General features: G+C 45.7%; 1 protein-coding gene and 1 long non-coding RNA gene across 10 annotated transcripts in view; one reads left to right on the top strand and one right to left on the bottom strand.

Annotated features, from left to right (window-relative positions):
• The window catches only part of LOC140898275 (uncharacterized), a 2,445,793-nt gene that overhangs the window by 17,719 nt on the left and 2,409,776 nt on the right, over positions 1-18,298 (top strand). For 8 of the 9 annotated variants that reach the window (XM_078848803.1, XM_078848799.1, XM_078848796.1 and 5 more), the window contains exons 1-3: positions 8,472-8,600; positions 12,211-12,558; positions 14,452-14,736. In XM_078848803.1, the coding sequence (XP_078704929.1) occupies positions 8,495-8,600; positions 12,211-12,558; positions 14,452-14,736 (739 nt within the window). In that variant the 5' untranslated portion in view covers positions 8,472-8,494. Of the gene's footprint in view, positions 1-8,471; positions 8,601-12,210; positions 12,559-14,451; positions 14,737-18,298 lie in introns of those variants that run through there. The other variant, XM_078848794.1, reaches the window with a different exon arrangement.
• LOC140898312 (uncharacterized) lies at positions 8,402-10,613 on the bottom strand. The gene is made up of 2 exons (XR_012154961.2): positions 10,344-10,613; positions 8,402-9,094 (listed from the first exon to the last, which is right to left on the bottom strand). It is a non-coding gene; the product is annotated as an uncharacterized LOC140898312 (long non-coding RNA).

Raw genomic sequence — 18,298 nt, 5'->3', positions numbered from 1 at the left:
TAGACTGTTCTCAGTGGTAGCAGATGACAGAACAAGGAGTAATGGTCTCAAGTTGCAGTGGGGGAGGTTTAGGTTGGATATTAGGAAAAACTTTTTCACTAGGAGGGTGGTGAAACACTGGAATGCATTACCAGTGGTGGAATCTCCTTCCTTAGAAGTTTTTAAGGTCAGGCTTGACAAAGCCCTGCTGGGATGATTTAGTTGGGGATTGGTCCTGCTCTGGGCAGGGGGTTGGACTAGATGACCTCCTGAGGTCCCTTCCAACCCTGATATTCTATGATTCTATGATGTGCTGGCTGGTGCCTCCGGAGCAGGAGTGTCCTGTCCCTCCTTCCCCCGCTGCTCTTCGGCCATCTGCGGCCGGCCATCTGTCCCCACCCACCTCCCTGCTTGCAACCGCCCCGGCCAAGCTGCTCCTGGGAGCCTCCTGTCTGCTGTGTGGGGGGGCGGGTGTTAGGATATAGATATTCAGGCCTCTCTGCAAAGGCCTGTACTCTAAGAATTTAGGTGTATTCTTATCACTTGGCTAGTGATAGAGGTATAAAAGAAAGAATCAAAATCACTGTCTGCTGGTGTAAGGGCCTTCTCTTACTGTGACAGTCTGAGGCCCTGTTCTTAGGCTAAGGCCTTTGGCTAAGCAGCAGAGGCAGCCATAAGCTGGGAAGCGAACGGTCACATCCTCACATTCCAAACTAGTCACATTGAAATAAGGTGCTATTGGGCTGTCAGGCACTATCAGGACAGGATTGCATTCCTATCACCTCCAGAGAAAGGGAAGTGCCTAGAAAATGTAAAAGGAAACTTAGTTTGATAGCATCCTGTCTGGCAAGAACTCACTTATCAATAGCTGGGATGTGAAATCCTCACTTCTGTATTGTTTTGTCATTATAGTTCCCACTTTGCTGTTGTTTGTCTGTATAATCTCTGTCTGGTTCTGTGATTGTTCCTGTCTGCTGTATAATTAATTTTGCTGGGTGTAAACTAATTGAGGTGGTGGGATATAATTGGTTACATAATCATGTTACAATATGTTAGGATTGGTTAGTTAAATTTCAGGAAAATGATTGGTTAAAGTATAGCTAAGCAGAACTCAAGTTTTACTATATAATCTGTAGTCAATGAGGAAGTGACGGGGTGTGGGTGGGGGTGGGCATGTGGGGGTGTGAGATGGGAACAGGGAATGGGGGTAAGAAAATTGGAATCATGTTTTGCTAAAGGGGGAGATGGGAACAGGGAATGGGGGTAAGAAAATTGGAATCATGTTTTGCTAAAGGGGGAGATGGGAACAGGGAATGGGGGTAAGAAAATTGGAATCATGTTTTGCTAAAGGGGGAAATGGGAACAGGGAATGGGAGTAAGGAAGTTGGAATCATGTTTGGCTAAGGGCAGGAATGGGAACAGGGACACAGGTGTAAGGCTTTGTGGTGTCAGAGCTGGGAAGGAGGATACTAAGGAAGGAAACTGGAATCATGCTTGCTGGAAGTTCACCCCAATAAACATCGAATTGTTTGCACCTTTGGACTTCGGGTATTGTTGCTCTCTGTTCATGCGAGAAGGACCAGGGAAGTAAGTGGGTGAAGGAATAAGCCCCCTAACAGCGGGCATTTCATAATTTTATTTCCCTCTTATGCTTATATTTAATTCATTGAGTAGTGAGTTCTAAAATGTCTAATCTGTCCTGGCTGCAGTAATTTTCCTTATTTTTATTACTATTTTGTGCTTTGTCATTAATTATTTAAAATGGTATAATCAAATAATAACATCCTCTTAGAATATAACTTTAGCTTGTACTCACCTGAGCACTGCCAGGTTAAAAAACATTAGCTAAACACATAACTTTAGACCCTGGGCAGATGAAAGTCACTTATTTTCAAGTAGTATTTTTAGTTATATCTGTAAAAAAACCTTAAAATTCATATGAAAATAAATGCAGTTCCAATTATGATACCTAACAGCAATGATGGAGTCAAATGTTCTTGAGTCACATACATGGTTGTGATTGGTAAACATAAATGCCAAAATAATTAGAAAAATAAATTCCCATTCTTAATAAAAGAGAAAAACCCTTCATCATGTATGTTACAATTAAGTAAATACTTTTTTGGGGGAGTGAAAAACAATTGACTAAAATAGAGTAGATAATGGCAGGGACACAGAGTCAGATTTTATTTATTTTTATTATTAACGATAGTGTACAACGTATCAAACTTGTGTTTCTGATATCTGTGTTAAAGCTTCAGAACTGATACCTCAAGGTTTGGGATTGGGAATATCTTGCTGTATTATCTCCTGATCTAAATTTACATATAAACTTAAAATGTGGCTTTAATTGGAGTTTGTATATATTTGTTCTTTCTTTATGTAACAATTAGACGTAGTGCTCCTGTCAGCTAATTCCTAAGTTATTATCTGCAAAAAACCCAAGAGTCTTCAGGTGCCTAAGTAGTCTCTGGAACCATGGTTAAAGTTGCCCCCACCCCACAAAATCTGAAATGGCACCCCGGTGAGCCAGTAGTGTCCAGAGAGCTGCAGGAGGGCCCTGGGCTCTGGCAAGATGCAGCCTCCTTGTGACAGCATGAAACCGACCTTGAGCCGCAGGCAGAGCATCAGGCACCAGGAGCCACAGCAGCAGCACAGAAATAAGGGTGGCAATACAGCATCTACCAGGCCACCCTTACTTCTGTGCTGCTGCTGGTGGTGGCGTTGCCGTCAGAGCTGGGCACGCGGCCAGGAGCTGCTGGTATCAGGCCGCCTGACAATTCTTAATTTGTGCCAGGGCTGACCTGTGGCACCTCTTCAATACAAACGTGGGGAAGCAGCAGGGTCCAGAGGTGGTGGGGGGATCCCAGTAAGCCTGTGGGGCCAGGGGTGATGTGGGGGGCAGCAAAATACAAGTTCACCCAGAGTGCCATTTTCCCTAAATCTGGCCCTACCGGTCTTGGTGCAGGCAGCAGGAGGCTCATGCTGGCCAGAGCACCCGTTCTGTGCTGGGGCTGCAGCCGGGGTGGTCACTTTGCTGGGGAAAAAACATGGTTTTCAGAGAAAAGGGGAAGGAAAGAGGCAGCTGCAGGAGCTTTTATCAGAGCGCTCCACAGCCCGCCAGAGTCATTTCCCCTTGACAGAGATGCACATGGGATGTCCCCACAGCAGCCGAGTGCCCTCAGCGCCTGGCAGGAGGGGAGGGGAGCCGGGTGTCCAGGGGCTTCCTCCCTGAGCTCTGCGCTGCTGCTCCCCCTGCATCCCCAAGTGCTGCTTGGTTCACAGCCGGGTGAACTCCTGGGGGACTTGCAGAGCGCATCCAAAGTCAGACCTGTACTTATTAAGCCCTCTACCCTGCAAATACAGAAGTCAGACTGTGCCTCTGGGTTTACAGAAAGGATGTTGTGGAAAAGGAGGCTCAATTCAATAGATCAAGAGCCCCAGCCAAAGGGTGGGTTCGCACCATAGAATCATAGAATCATAGAATATCAGGGTTGGAAGGGACCCCAGAAGGTCATCTAGTCCAACCCCCTGCTCGAAGCAGGACCAATTCCCAGTTAAATCATCCCAGCCAGGGCTTTGTCAAGCCTGACCTTAAAAACCTCTAAGGAAGGAGATTCTACCACCTCCCTAGGTAACGCATTCCAGTGTTTCACCACCCTCTTAGTGAAAAAGTTTTTCCTAATATCCAATCTAAACCTCCCCCACTGCAACTTGAGACCATTACTCCTCGTTCTGTCATCTGCTACCATTGAGAACAGTCTAGAGCCATCCTCTTTGGAACCCCCTTTCAGGTAGTTGAAAGCAGCTATCAAATCCCCCCTCATTCTTCTCTTCTGCAGGCTAAACAATCCCAGCTCCCTCAGCCTCTCCTCATAACTCATGTGTTCCAGACCCCTAATCATTTTTGTTGCCCTTCGCTGGACTCTCTCCAATTTATCCACATCCTTCTTGAAGTGTGGGGCCCAAAACTGCACACAGTACTCCAGATGAGGCCTCACCAATGTCGAATAGAGGGGAACGATCACGTCCCTCGATCTGCTCGCTATGCCCCTACTTATACATCCCAAAATGCCATTGGCCTTCTTGGCAACAAGGGCACACTGCTGACTCATATCCAGCTTCTCGTCCACTGTCACCCCTAGGTCCTTTTCTGCAGAACTGCTGCCTAGCCATTCGGTCCCTAGTCTGTAGCTGTGCATTGGGTTCTTCCGTCCTAAGTGCAGGACCCTGCACTTATCCTTATTGAACCTCATCAGATTCCTTTTGGCCCAATCTTCCAATTGGTCTAGGTCCTTCTGTATCCTATCCATCCCCTCCAGCGTATCTACCACTCCTCCCAGTTTAGTATCATCCGCAAATTTGCTGAGAGTGCAATCCACACCATCCTCCAGATCATTTATGAAGATATTGAATAAAACCGGCCCCAGGACCGACCCTTGGGGCACTCCACTTGATACCGGCTGCCAACTAGACATGGAGCCATTGATCACTACCCGTTGAGCCCGACAATTTAGCCAGCTTTCTACCCACCTTATAGTGCATTCATCCAGCCCATACTTCCTTAACTTGCTGACAAGAATACTATGGGAGACCGTGTCAAAAGCTTTGCTAAAGTCAAGAAACAATACATCCACTGCTTTCCCTTCATCCACAGAACCAGTAATCTCATCATAAAAGGCGATTAGATTAGTCAGGCATGACCTTCCCTTGGTGAATCCATGCTGGCTGTTCCTGATCACTTTCCTCTCATGCAAGTGCTTCAGGATTGATTCTTTGAGGACCTGCTCCATGATTTTTCCAGGGACTGAGGTGAGGCTGACTGGCCTGTAGTTCCCAGGATCTTCCTTCTTCCCTTTTTTAAAGATTGGCACTACATTAGCCTTTTTCCAGTCATCCGGGACTTCCCCGGTTCGCCACGAGTTTTCAAAGATAATGGCCAGTGGCTCTGCAATCACAGCCGCCAATTCCTTCAGCACTCTCGGATGCAACTCGTCCGGCCCCATGGACTTGTGCACGTCCAGCTTTTCTAAATAGTCCCTAACCGCCTCTATCTCCACAGAGGGCTGGCCATCTCTTCCGCATTTTGTGATGCCCAGCGCAGCAGTCTGGGAGCTGACCTTGTTAGTGAAAACAGAGGCAAAAAAAGCATTGAGTACATTAGCTTTTTCCACATCCTCTGTCACTAGGTTGCCTCCCTCATTCAGTAAGGGGCCCACACATTCCTTGGCTTTCTTCTTGTTGCCAACATACCTGAAGAAACCCTTCTTGTTACTCTTGACATCTCTGGCTAGCTGCAGCTCCAGGTGCGATTTGGCCCTCCTGATAACATTCCTACATGCCCGAGCAATATTTTTATACTCTTCCCTGGTCATATGTCCAACCTTCCACTTCTTGTAAGCTTCTTTTTTATGTTTAAGATCCGCTAGGATTTCACCATTAAGCCAAGTTGGTCGCCTGCCATATTTACTATTCTTTCGACTCATCGGGATGGTTTGTCCCTGTAACCTCAACAGGGATTCCTTGAAATACAGCCAGCTCTCCTGGACTCCTTTCCCCTTCAAGTTAGTCCCCCAGGGGATCCTGGCCATCCGTTCCCTGAGGGAGTCGAAGTCTGCTTTCCTGAAGTCCAGGGTCCGTATCCTGCTGCTTACCTTTGTTCCCTGCGTCAGGATCCTGAACTCAACCAACTCATGGTCACTGCCTCCCAGATTCCCATCCACTTTTGCTTCCCCCACTAATTCTACCCGGTTTGTGAGCAGCAGGTCAAGAAAAGCACCCCCCCTAGTTGGCTCCTCTAGCACTTGCGCCAGGAAATTGTCCCCTACGCTTTCCAAAAACTTCCTGGATTGTCTATGCACCGCTGTATTGCTCTCCCAGCAGATATCAGGAAAATTAAAGTCACCCATGAGAATCAGGGCATGCGATCTAGTAGCTTCCGTGAGCTGCCGGAAGAAAGCCTCATCCACCTCATCCCCCTGGTCCGGTGGTCGATAGCCGACTCCCACCACTACATCACTCTTGTTGCACACACTTCTAAACTTAATCCAGAGACACTCAGGTTTTTCTGCAGTTTCGTACCGGAGCTCTGAGCAGTCATACTGCTCCCTTACATACAGTGCTACTCCCCCACCTTTTCTGCCCTGCCTGTCCTTCCTGAACAGTTTATAACCATCCATGACAGTACTCCAGTCATATGAGTTATCCCACCAAGTCTCTGTTATTCCGATCACGTCATAGTTCCTTGACATCACCAGGACCTCCAGTTCTCCCTGCTTGTTTCCAAGGCTTTGTGCATTTGTATATAAGCACTTGAGATAACCTGTTGATCGCCCCTCATTGCACCATTTTATTTCCGGTTTCAGAGGAACAGCCGTGTTAGTCTGTATTCGCAAAAAGAAAAGGAGTACTTGTGGCACCTTAGAGACTAACCAATTTATTTGAGCATGAGCTTTCGTGAGCTACAGCTCACTTCATCAGATTATTTCCTTCACTGATTCTTTCAAAGTTAAAAGGGAAAGCAAACTGCTTAGCTTTTTGATAGCAGAAGAAGCTGAAATGTGTCTGATCTCACTACAGCAAAATACCCTGCAGAAAATACAGACACGATGAATTAAAACAACTTTACCAGATCAGTCACTGCAATGCTGGAATTCAGTTCTCAGTCTAGCAACAAACTGCACAGGGAAAATCAACCATTTCATGCCCGCCCTTCCCCTTAGCTTTATTTCTTTCAACTTTTATTTCTTTGAACCTGATTTCAGTAGCAGAGGCAGCCCCTCCATCCAGGCTCAGGAAGCAGCTCTGGGCTCTGGCTGCTGCTGCTGGCAGGTTGGAGCATTACGATAAGGACACAGCTGCTTTGCTCGCATTTACCCCACCCCATCCTCCTCACGATTCCAGTGTACCAGAAACATCTAGCCCCCTCCCCGCCCCCCATGATTCCAGTGCACCGGGAACATCTACCTCACCCCACCCTCCTCATGTTTCCAGTGTACCGGGAACATCTACCCCCTAACCCCTCATGATTCCAGTGCATTGCTGGACCTGGGGACTCCTTGCATCTGTGGATCAGCAAGGTTCTACAGAGCAGCGTGATTTTATTTTCTCTCCGAGGCAATCCCCCTCCTGGTACCTTTTCCTTGTAAACCTCCTGGAGTTGAGTCTTATTTTCTTTGTTTTGTTTTTTTAATTTTTTAAAATATAAATATATACAGAGAAAAAACAAACATAATAAACTATATTAAATTCTCATGATATATTAACCATTTGCTACCTAATGTTAGCCATACTTGAAACATTTAATTATATATATATATATATATAATATGAATGGTCAAAATATACCTCAATTATTTGCATTAAACAATTTACAAACAAAATCTGCTTATGGAAAATCAACTAGTTAAAGAAAAATTATGAAGTTAAGTAAAGAATAGAAGCAAAGTTCAGAGGAGAGGGCTAGAGATGGGGAAGGAAGGAAGTGGGTAGAGAGGAAGGAGAAGGGGGGAAGAGGAATGCATGTAATAGGATCATTCAGATACTTCTATGAAAGCATCCCATGTCTCTGAGCTTTTTTTCTTGGATATTTCTGTTATGGTATACTAGTGAGGCAGAACTAGTAACTAGCAGCTGGAGTTAACCGTGGCAAATCTCCTGCTGATGTGAAGAGAAGTTCTGAATTTATCAAAGGAATAAAAGAAGCTCCAGGACTCTCACTGCAGTTGAATGTATTGTGACTTTTCTGGCTCATTGCCTGTACATTTCTCTGTCTCTGTTTCTCAGGCTCTCTTGCTGGAGCTGTTCCACTCTGTATTAAATTATATGTTCAGCAGTGCTGCAGTGGAGGAGAGAGGGTGGCTTGGTGATGAGAGCCCTCCTCTTGGCTGTAGAAGACTCAGGTTCAAGTTCCTGCTCTAATAAATATTTCATTATTTACTCAAAGTGGAACAGATCCACCAGGAAAGATTGAAAAAACTCCATCTCAGGCTACAGATAAATTGGTTGGTCACTAAGGTGCCACAAGTACTCCTTTTCTTTTTCCATCTCAGGCTAGTCAATAGCCTAGTGATTAGGGCTCTCCCCTGGAGAGGGGAAAATGGAGGGAGAGAGGAATCAGGGAACCAGAGTTGGGGAAAGCAGGCATCTGGAGAGGGGAAAGTGGAATTGAGGAAAAGCAGGAACCTTTGGGCAGGGAGGACCCAGAGGGGAGAAGCAGGATATAGAGGAGTGGGGGAAGCAGCGACCTCGAGGTGGGGAGCAGTGTGGATTGGGTGGGAATGGGACAAACTTGGACTCATAATAGAAACATGTTTTCAACTTTAATGGAATGGTTGCTCTAACTGCATAACACAATAAATTTACTTGGCAATGCATATATCCCATTTTATTTGTGTCCTCTGTGATCTTCTGTCCCTCAAAATCCAATAACCAGCATCTCATAATCACTGTTTTGTTTACTATGATGTTTGTTTGTTTTTCTCCATGTCCATCCTGTTATCTAGACCAAGTTCCCATGAGGATGCAGGTTCTCTCATTCTGCCATAGCACCACAGCCAGATGCTTTCTGCCTGATTTGATTATTTTCTTCATTACTTGTTCTCTTCACAGGTTGGAATCAGGTAGGAATCCCATCTCTTTCTGTAGTTTCTTATATGATTTATCTAGGCTTACAGTGACTTACAAATGGGCTTCACTTGAAGACAATGGAACTACTTACAGTGTGTAAACAGAACCACAAAGCAAGATTGGCAACTTCTTTATTCAATTTTGCTCTGCTTATCCTGTTGCTGGGTTGTTGCATTGTTCTTGGGATAGTTTTTAGATTTGCTTATTCATGCATGTGTTTTTAAAAGTTGTCAGCAATGGATAACACTCTATTATTGAAGGAGGATAAAAATCTAAGTAAATAAATAGCAGGGGTTTGAAAAGATGCCCAGTAAGATGTTTAGTTGTAAACAGAAGGCTAAACAAAAAACAACCCAAATTCCAAACAGAAACAACAGTGTTTTTTTAAAAAGTGTCTTCACTGCCTGTCCAAACCTTCAGGACTAATAACTGTCTAACTCATCTTAATGCACTGACGTCCTCTTCCACTCATTCCCTTCTCAAACACCTAGAGAGAGCGGGGACTATAGGTCAGTAGGTTGAACAAGAGGGTAAATGAGATACACAGCTGACGACCCTTTATTGAAAATGTCCCATTAGAACCCGTGGGGTTGTTAGCTCAGACACTCCATCTGCTCTCAGTCTCTGGGACATCACATTAGGAAAGAGGCACTAATCTGGTCCCAAACCACTTAATGCTTCATATGTCAAAAACCAGTGCTTTGAAGTGCACACAAAATATACTGGAAGTAAGAGCATATCACAGAGGTCAGGTACACAGTGTCCCATGTGCAGAGCACAGCTAACCAAGTAGGATGCTACACTTTGCACTATCTTAAATTGAAACTAGCCCTCTGGAGATTAAAGGCTTCCACAGCCTGTGAACCTGAGCAACAAAAGGAGAGCCCATTAGGGCTGATCCAAATCCCATTGAAGTAAATGAGAACTGTTCCATTGGTTCAATGGGATTGGGATCAGGTTTCCAGCCCTTTAAAATTTCCTCCAAATTTCGTTGCCTAGTTTATCAAATCTAATCCTATTTTATTTGCATAGCACACTACTGCATGAGGCTGACAGGACTGAGGAGGCAAAAGAAAAGTAATTTTTCTCTCTGAGTTAATTTTCTTTTATGTTGTGGCACATTTCAGAGCACAATGTAGAGTGACTGAACCTTATCACCCTGTCACTGTAACTGGGGTTGGGGACATTTTGTGATCCTCTCACTTGCTCCCCATGACAAGTGCTGGGAATGTATTTCAGTATTTTTTAAAATATAATCTTTCTGCCTGGTGGAGCCAGCAGCAGTCAGGGCCATGTTCAATATCTAGGGGTTCCTTCTGTTGATACAACACAGAACTGGCTCAATCCTCCACCCAGTATCCTAGGAAATTTACACACCACCCCTGGGTGTCTCTGAGAGGCAATACTTCCCCACTCACAAGCATAGAGTCTGAGTATAGAAAAGAAACTTTAATAAAAGGAGGGAAGCAACTGGGTGTTAATTTGGGAAAACACTGCAACTAGGGTCCATAAAAATAAACCATGGGTAAACGACCCAACCCCAAGTAGGTTGGGCAGTGTCCTTTCCCCTCAGGTTCTTAAGTCCAGCAACCCAAAAGCCCCCTTCACATGCCCAACCCTTCTCTGCACCCCACTCACAGTTGCTGTCCTTGGTTAGTGCAGACCCAGAGTTCAGAGGTGCATCTGCAGACTTCACCTCCCACCTTGTGTGGAGAGGGGGTAAAGAGGCTCCTTACTTGTAGCGCTGCTCGGGCACTCGCTCGCTGCCCCTCTCTGCCAGCCACCCTGCCAGATGTCTGCTCACCATGCTCACCGCGCCTCTCCACTGTCAGCCTGCTGGCTGCTTGGTCACCGCTGTTGGCACACCTCTCCACCAGCCGCCCTGTTGGCCGCTCACCTTGCTTCTCCACCAGCCGCCCTGCTAGCCACTCATCACGCTTCTTTGCCACTGCCCTGCTGGCTGCTTGTTGCGCCTCTCTGCCTCAACAGCCACTCATTCACCAGCTGTCAGTCACCTTCTGCAGCCATCTGCCTCTCTGCTGTGTCCTCTGCACATCAGTTTCTTAGTAATTTTAGCTCTTAGCAGGCAGGGCAGAAACACAGTCGCACCACAAATGATTTCAGCTCTGATCGAACAATTAAATTAACAAAGAGGGTTCTAATGAAGCCTATTTAATGCTATTATTTGACCTGTGGGGAGGAACAGGTTGAACCAGTCTAGGTAGGACCCTTGGTGAGGGTGTGCTGCCTTCTCACTGGGATACTTGTCCCCACCCCTCTTACTTTCACAGGGCGCTGACATTTGAGCCCCTGGCTTAACAAGGTTCTTTCAACTGAGGATGGTCCCCCTTATTTGGGACAGGTTAAGCACAGTACTGCTTCTCTGTATTCCAACAATAATTACAACATTGGTAACAGCATTTCACTACTCCTGCATTCAGTACTAAAGTGATTTGTACCCAACACCAGTTAAAGTTGATCACTTTGACACCTCTGCATCTGTTGAATATGTAAGCAGAGCAGGAACAAATTGTATTTACATAAACACACGGGGAGTCTCTCCCACTCCCAGCTAGCTGTCAGGGAAGCATTCATTCAGACCCTGCTTACATAAACATAATGTTAACCCTTTAGACATGAGTGGGTAGCCAGTATTCAGGGTCTTATGGGTTCTTTCCATTAGAAAGAGAAATTGCTGATGGAGTCAGGTATTTATTTGATGAAATCCTTTTTATTTACATAGAATGTACACAAAGTCCCGCATCATTGAACACAGTAGGAATCAAACAGCAGAAGGCAATTTCTTTGCTCACAATTCCAAGCCGCTTTCAACCAAAACTTTGCCCAACAAGTTCTCTCTTAGCTTTCACATGCTTCAAGTGCTTTTCTGGCTGTCTCTGGCCCTTCTTTGCAGCCTTTTCTGTCTGCTTCTTTAGTGTTTTTTCTCTGCTTCTGCTCTCACACACAAGCACACAGCTCTACCAAAGCAATACCCATCCCTCTGTATTTGCACTATGCCCACATAGCTCAGCTCTTGACCAGACTTGCACATGGCATGTAATTTGAGTGGTGGCTCTGAAAGTTTCAGCTACTTTACTCCACAAAGGAGCTTCATTGCTTCTATCATTTATTCTGAATGAAGGGTGGCTATTACACCCACCAGATTCAATGAGGTTTCACCCTACATCTGGTATAACAATAATTTAACAGAGTAGCAGCCGTGTTAGTCTGTATTCGCAAAAAGAAAAGGAGTACTTGTGGCACCTTAGAGACTAACCAATTTATTTGAGCATAAGCTTTCGTGAACTACAGCTCACTTCCACTGAATGCATCCGATGAAGTGAGCTGTAGCTCACGAAAGCTTATGCTCAAATAAATGAGTTAGTCTCTAAGGTGCCACAAGTACTCCTTTTCTTTTTGTGAATAATTTACAGTTGTGGAAATGCATTATTTCTTGTAAACTCCATATATAATTTCATGCCCCATGGAATATAAAATACATGAAATAGATCTTGTTGTTTGTGTGTATTGTTAAAGAAATGTATATGAATTTCCCATGCTTTCTCTGAATTTATCTTCCTTGTATCCTGGTACATTTCTTAGCTCGTTTTAAAGTGGTTGGACCTGACCAGCCTGTCATTGCCACTGTGGGAGAAGAGATTGTGTTACCCTGTCACCTGTCCCCCAAGATAAGCGCTGAGAACATGGAGGTGACGTGGTTCCGATCCCAACTCTCTCCATTTGTTCATCGCTATAGTGATGGAAAGGACCAGTATGGGCAGCAGATGTCAGAATATCAGCGGAGGACAGAGCTCTTTAAAGATGGTCTCACCGATGGAAATGTTGCCTTGAGAATTTTCAATATCAGACCTTCTGATGAAGGACAGTATAGCTGTTTTGTTCAAGAGGGTATGGATTATGAAGAAGCCCAATTGGAACTAAAGGTGTCAGGTCAGTAGCGTGTGGGGAAGCAATAGATGTGATATATCTTAATTTTTAGTAAGGCTGTTGGCACAATCCCACATGACAATCTCATAAGCAAACCAGGGAAATGTGGTTTGGCTGAAATTGCTAGAAGGTGGGTGCACAACCTGATTAAAAAATTGAACCCAAAGAGTAGTTATCAGTTGTTTGCTGTTAAATTAGGAGGATGTATCAAATGGGATCCCACATGGGTCATTCCTCAGTCCGGTACTATTCAATATTTTCATTAATTACTTAGATGATGCAGTAGAGAGTACACTTATAAAATGTGCAGATGTCACCAAGCTGGGAAAGATGCAGTCCCTTTGGAGGGCAGGATTAGAATTCAAAATGATCTTGATAAACTGGAGTATTGGTCTGAAATCAACAACATGAAATTGAGTAAAAACATGCAAAGAGAAATACACGTAGGAAGGAAAAAATAAATGCACAAATACAATATGGGAATAACTGTCTGTGCAGCAATGCTGCAGAAAAGGATGTGGAGATTTTAGTGGACCACAAAGTGAATATGGAGCCAACAGTATGATGCTGCAGTGAAAAAAAAGGAGATTTAGGCTACATAGCAGGAAAATCTTTCTAACTATGAAGATAGTTAAGCACTGGAACAGGTAACCTAGGCAGGTCATGGAATTCTTGCAATTGTAGGTTTTTTAAGAAGGAGGTTTCTACAGTCCAATTGTGCCACAATCACTGTTTTTCTGCATTTAAAAGCCAGGGCCAGGATTAGGGGATAGCAAGCAGGTCAATTGCCCAGGGCCCCACACCACAGGGGGCCCTGCGAAGCTACCTTGCTCAGGCTTCGGCTTCAACCTCGTGTGACGGGTCTCAGGTTTCAGCCATGCACAGCAGGGTGGGGGCTTTGGCTTTCTGCCCTGGGCCCCAGCAAGTCTAATGCTGACCCTGTTTGGTGGACCCCTTGAAACCTGCTCATAGCCCCCTGTGGGGCCACAGACCCCTGGCTGAGAACCGCTGGACTAGATGACCTTTTGAGTTCCCTTCCAATCCTATAGTTCTATGTGCCTGTATTTCCTTTGGAGAGCGTTCTCAGTGATTCTTATTTGCATTTTACTATTCAAAATTTCCTGTTACCTTCAATTTATTTCCTATCAGTAACTCCAGTGTGTCACTTTTGTAAATCGGATTTAAGTTCCTATGTCATTTGGGTGGTTTTGAAAAATTTCCCCAAGTCCGTTGCGAGGAATGATTCTTCATCCAAACATGAAGTACATTGGATAAGGGGTACACTAGCTACTCCACGTCTGAAAATGAGTGGCTAGTGTTCTGCTGGCTCCTTGTCACTCTGGTGCTATCTCGTTTCATTCTGGTGAAGGCTGCTAAAACTTTAAGGAGGGAGAACATTTCCTCCTGTGAAAGCCCATTCCTCCTCCACTGCTTTTCACCAGTGAAGAGGGGCTTAGGAGCAGCCACACATACTGAGCTCTGGGTTAAACTTGACCAGACATGGACAGACTTTTCTCCTCTGTCTTTGACATGTACCCATAGGGCTAGCTAAAGCAGACTGTATATGATCAAAGAAGAGATATTTCACCTGAAGGTACATTTGAAATATAACTTTTATTTTTCTCAATCTTTTTCTTTATCCGTTAGTGTTAAGATCATTTACCAGCTAACGGATTCATGAAATCATGAAATACAATGTTTTGCCATGTGTAGATCCTGGAATGGAAAACTAGTGAAGGAAAAAGTTTTCCCTTCCCGCTCCATGAAATAATTATAATTTCTTGCTCATATTGTTTCCTGAGTCCATGAGTATAGGGAATAAAAGGAAAGTTTAAATGTTTATCCTCCAGGCTGAACATGTGCATAAATTAATACTGATTTATTAATTTTCTCTAGCTTCAGGCACTGCTCCTCACATCTCTGTTGAGGATTATCAGGATGGAGGGATCCGGGTGGTGTGTCGATTGGTTGGCTGGTACCCACAGCCTGAGGTGCTGTGGAGAGATGCCAGTGGACAGCATTTACCATCGCTCTCTGAAACAAATTCCAAAGAAGCCAATGAGCTGTTTGACATTGAAAATTCCATCGTTATTACAGAGAATTCACACCAGAACTTGTCTTGCGTAGTCAAGAGCACCCACACCAACCGAAAAAAGGAATCAACATTATTTTATATATCAGGTCAGTTACCACCAAAGCAACACACTGTGATCAGCAACAGAAAAAATACAACAGCAGATTGGTTAACTACATTAAAATGTATCAATAGCAATGAAGGCTAGAGTATGATATTTAGACAAAAAACCCTACAAAAGAAACAAACCAATGGTGGAATTTTCAAAAAGTATCCTGAAAGTCAACAAGACTCATGCTCCTAAATAATTCAGACACTTTTGAAGATCCCACCTATACTGTATAGCAGAGGTGGCCAAATTTACTGACTCTCCAAGCCACATATGACAATCTTCAGAAGTTTGAGAGCTGGGGCATGACTGCAGGAGTTTGGGGCTTCAAATCTGTGGGGAGGGGGGTCTCAGGGCTTCAGCCCCATGGGAAGCACCTGCTGGGGCTTGGGGCTTCAGGAGTGGGGCTGAAACCCGAGACCTTCCTCCCTGCAGTGGTGACACGGCGGGACACATGGGGTCACATGCTCCCCCAGACTTTTGCCAGGATTTGCTGGCCCTGCTTGGTCACATGGTGTCGCCCTGTGTGACAGCTGCCGGAGCCGGCAAGCTGGGAGCTGTGACTATGAGGAGAGGCAGCTGGGAACTGCAGGGGGAGCTTCTGCTTTTGCTTCTGCCTGAGAGCTCTTTTGGGACCATGGAGAGGAGGGGCTCAGAGCATAGCCCCAGCTGGGGCTGAGCTCTCACCCATGGCCGGGACTGCAGCAGAGCAATTGGCCCTGGCCAGAGCGCCAAGCCCAGAGCCCATCCCCCGTTCCACCATTCCTCCCAAGGCCCTACCCGTGGCCCCACCCCATTCCACCCCTTCCCCTGTGAGCCTGCCCCTGTTCCAACCACGAACCTGCCCCCATTCCACCCCCACTCCACCTCTTCTCCCGAGGCCCACACCCCGCTTGTTCCTTTTCACCCTGTCTGCTGCCACCCCGAGTCCAGAAAGGCTCTGTGTCCCCACTGTGGCCCTGGAGTAAGAGCTCCTCCACCCCCAAGGCTGTAGCAGTGGGGATTTTTCCGGGGGCCCCAAATTGGCCAGGACCCCTGGGCATAGGCCCTGTGGGTCTGTGCGGTAATCCGCCACTGCACTCCCGCTTCTGGCCTCTCCCCAAGCCTCCATTACGCACCGCCCATGATTGCAGCCCCAGTGTGCTGAGCACTGTACAAATAAACTATGATAGTTCTAAACTAAATGAACAAGACAAGCAAAAGACTGGACAGGAAATAGAGCAACAGAGGGGAAATGACATAGTAAAGCTCATACAGCAGGGCACCAGAAGTGTGGGGAACATAATTCAGTCTCCTGAGTCTGAAGCCAGTGCTTTAGGCATTGGACAAGGTTGTCTCTTTGTGCAACAACAGCAGTGAATTAAACCAGGCTGATTCATACGCTGATCTGTGAATTGATGCCTGTGTTGGTTGGAGTCCTTGTAATATAGGTTTCTGGTGCTCTGTGCACTGCAGACAGGGCTGTATTTCCACCTTTGTTTTAGACTACTCCTGCTGGAGGTAGCTTTATATGATGTGGAATCCTTTGATTTTTGCCCTTACTTACAGAGTGATGTGAGTCCCTCTGGGGTTTTCTTTTACAGCTGCCTTTTTCCCAAAGGCGAATCCATGGATGGTGGCTCTGTCGGTGATCCTGATGATTTTTGCATGTTTCATTGGTATCACTATTTATTTATTTAAAATAAAAGGTAAACATTATAAAGGAAAATATAATGCAAGATTTTCTTCTAATAAAAGCAGTAAGGCTACATCTGAAAAACTAAAAAGTAACATGAAAAATGTAGAAGCAACAAAAAATAATGGTTTTGTATGGAAATGTCCTTGCAAAGGAACTTCACTGAGTTACACCAGCTGAGCCTTCACATTTATATATAACGGGACACATAAAATTAGAGAAAAGTGAAAAGAGAAGACATCCCAGGCTGTGAGATGAGTTAGGGCAGTGGCTCTCAACCTTTCCAGACCACTGCACCCCTTTCAGGAGTCTGATTTGTCTTGCATACCACAAGTTTCTCCTGACTTAAAAATCACTTGCTTAGGGTATGTCTACACTACAAAATTAGGTCGAATTTATAGAAGTCGTTTTTTTAGAAATCGTTTTTATATATTCGAGTGTGTGTGTCCCCACAGAAAATGCTCTAAGTGCATTAACTCGGTGGAGTGCTTCCACAGTACCAAGGCAAACGTCGACTTCCGGAGTGTTGCACTGTGGGTAGTTATCCCACAGTTCCCGCAGTCTCTGCTGCCCATTGGAATTCTGGGTTGAGATCCCAATGCCTGATGGGGCTAAAACATTGTCGCGGGTGGTTCTGGGTACATATCATCAGGCCTCCGTTCCCTCCCTCCCTCCATGAAAGCAAGGGCAGACAATCATTTTGCGCCTTTTTTCTTGAGTTACCTGTGCAGACGCCATACCACGGCAAGCATGGAGCCCGCTCAGGTAACCGTCACCGTATGTCTACTGGGTGCTGGCAGACGTGGTACTGCATTGCTACTCAGCAGCAGCAACCCCTTGCCTTGTGGCAGCAGACTGTACAATAGGACTGGTAGCCGTCATCGTCATGTCCGAGGTGCTCCTGGCCATGTCGGCCAGGAGCACCTGGGCAGACATGGGTGCAGGGACTACATTAGAAGTGACTTGACCAGGTCATTCTCTTTAGTCCTGCAGTCAGTCCTATTGAACCATCTTATGGTGAGCAGGAGGCGATATGGATAGCTAGCAGTCCTATTGTACCATCTCCTGCCGAGCAGCCATGAGATGTGGATGGCTTGCAGTCCTTCTGCACCGTCTGCTGCCAGCCAAAGATGTAAAAGATAGATGGAGTGGATCAAAACAAGAAAAAGACTAGATTTGTTTTGTACTCATTCACTTCCCCCCCTCCCGCCCCGTCTAGGGGACTCATTCCTCTAGGTCACACTGCAGTCACTCACAGAGAAGGTGCAGCAAGGTAAATCTAGCTATGTATCAATCAGAGGCCAGACCAACCTGCTTGTTCCAATAAGAACAATTACTTAGGTGCACCATTTCTTATTGGAACCCTCCGTGAAGTCCTGCCTGAAATACTCCTTGATGTAAAGCCACCCCCTTTGTTGATTTTAATTCCCTGTAAGCCAACCCTGTAAGCCATGTCGTCAGTCGCCCCTCCCTCCGTCAGAGCAACGACAGACAATCGTTCCGTGACTTTTTTCTGTGTGGATGCCATACCAAGGCAAGCATGGAGGCCGCTCAGCTCACTTTGGCAATTAGGAGCACATTAAACACCACACACATTATCCAGCAGTATATGCAGCACCAGAACCTGGCAGAGCGATACTGGGAGAGGAGGCGATGTCAGTGTGGTCACGTGAGTGATCAGGACATGGACACAGATTTCTCTGAAAGCATGGGCCCTGCCAGTGCATGCATCATGGTGCTAATGGGGCAGGTTCATGCGGTGGAACACCGATTCTGGGCTTGGGAAACAAGCACAGACTGGTGGGACCGCATCGTGTTGCAGGTCTGGGACGATTCCCAGTGGCTGCGAAACTTTCGCATGCGTAAGGGCACTTTCATGGAACTT

The sequence above is a fragment of the Lepidochelys kempii genome, chromosome 14 (assembly GCF_965140285.1).
Source record: "Lepidochelys kempii isolate rLepKem1 chromosome 14, rLepKem1.hap1, whole genome shotgun sequence".
Lineage (NCBI taxonomy): Eukaryota > Metazoa > Chordata > Testudines > Cheloniidae > Lepidochelys > Lepidochelys kempii.
Note: the sequence above shows the minus strand (reverse complement) of the source record. Positions and strands in the feature narration are given on the sequence as shown.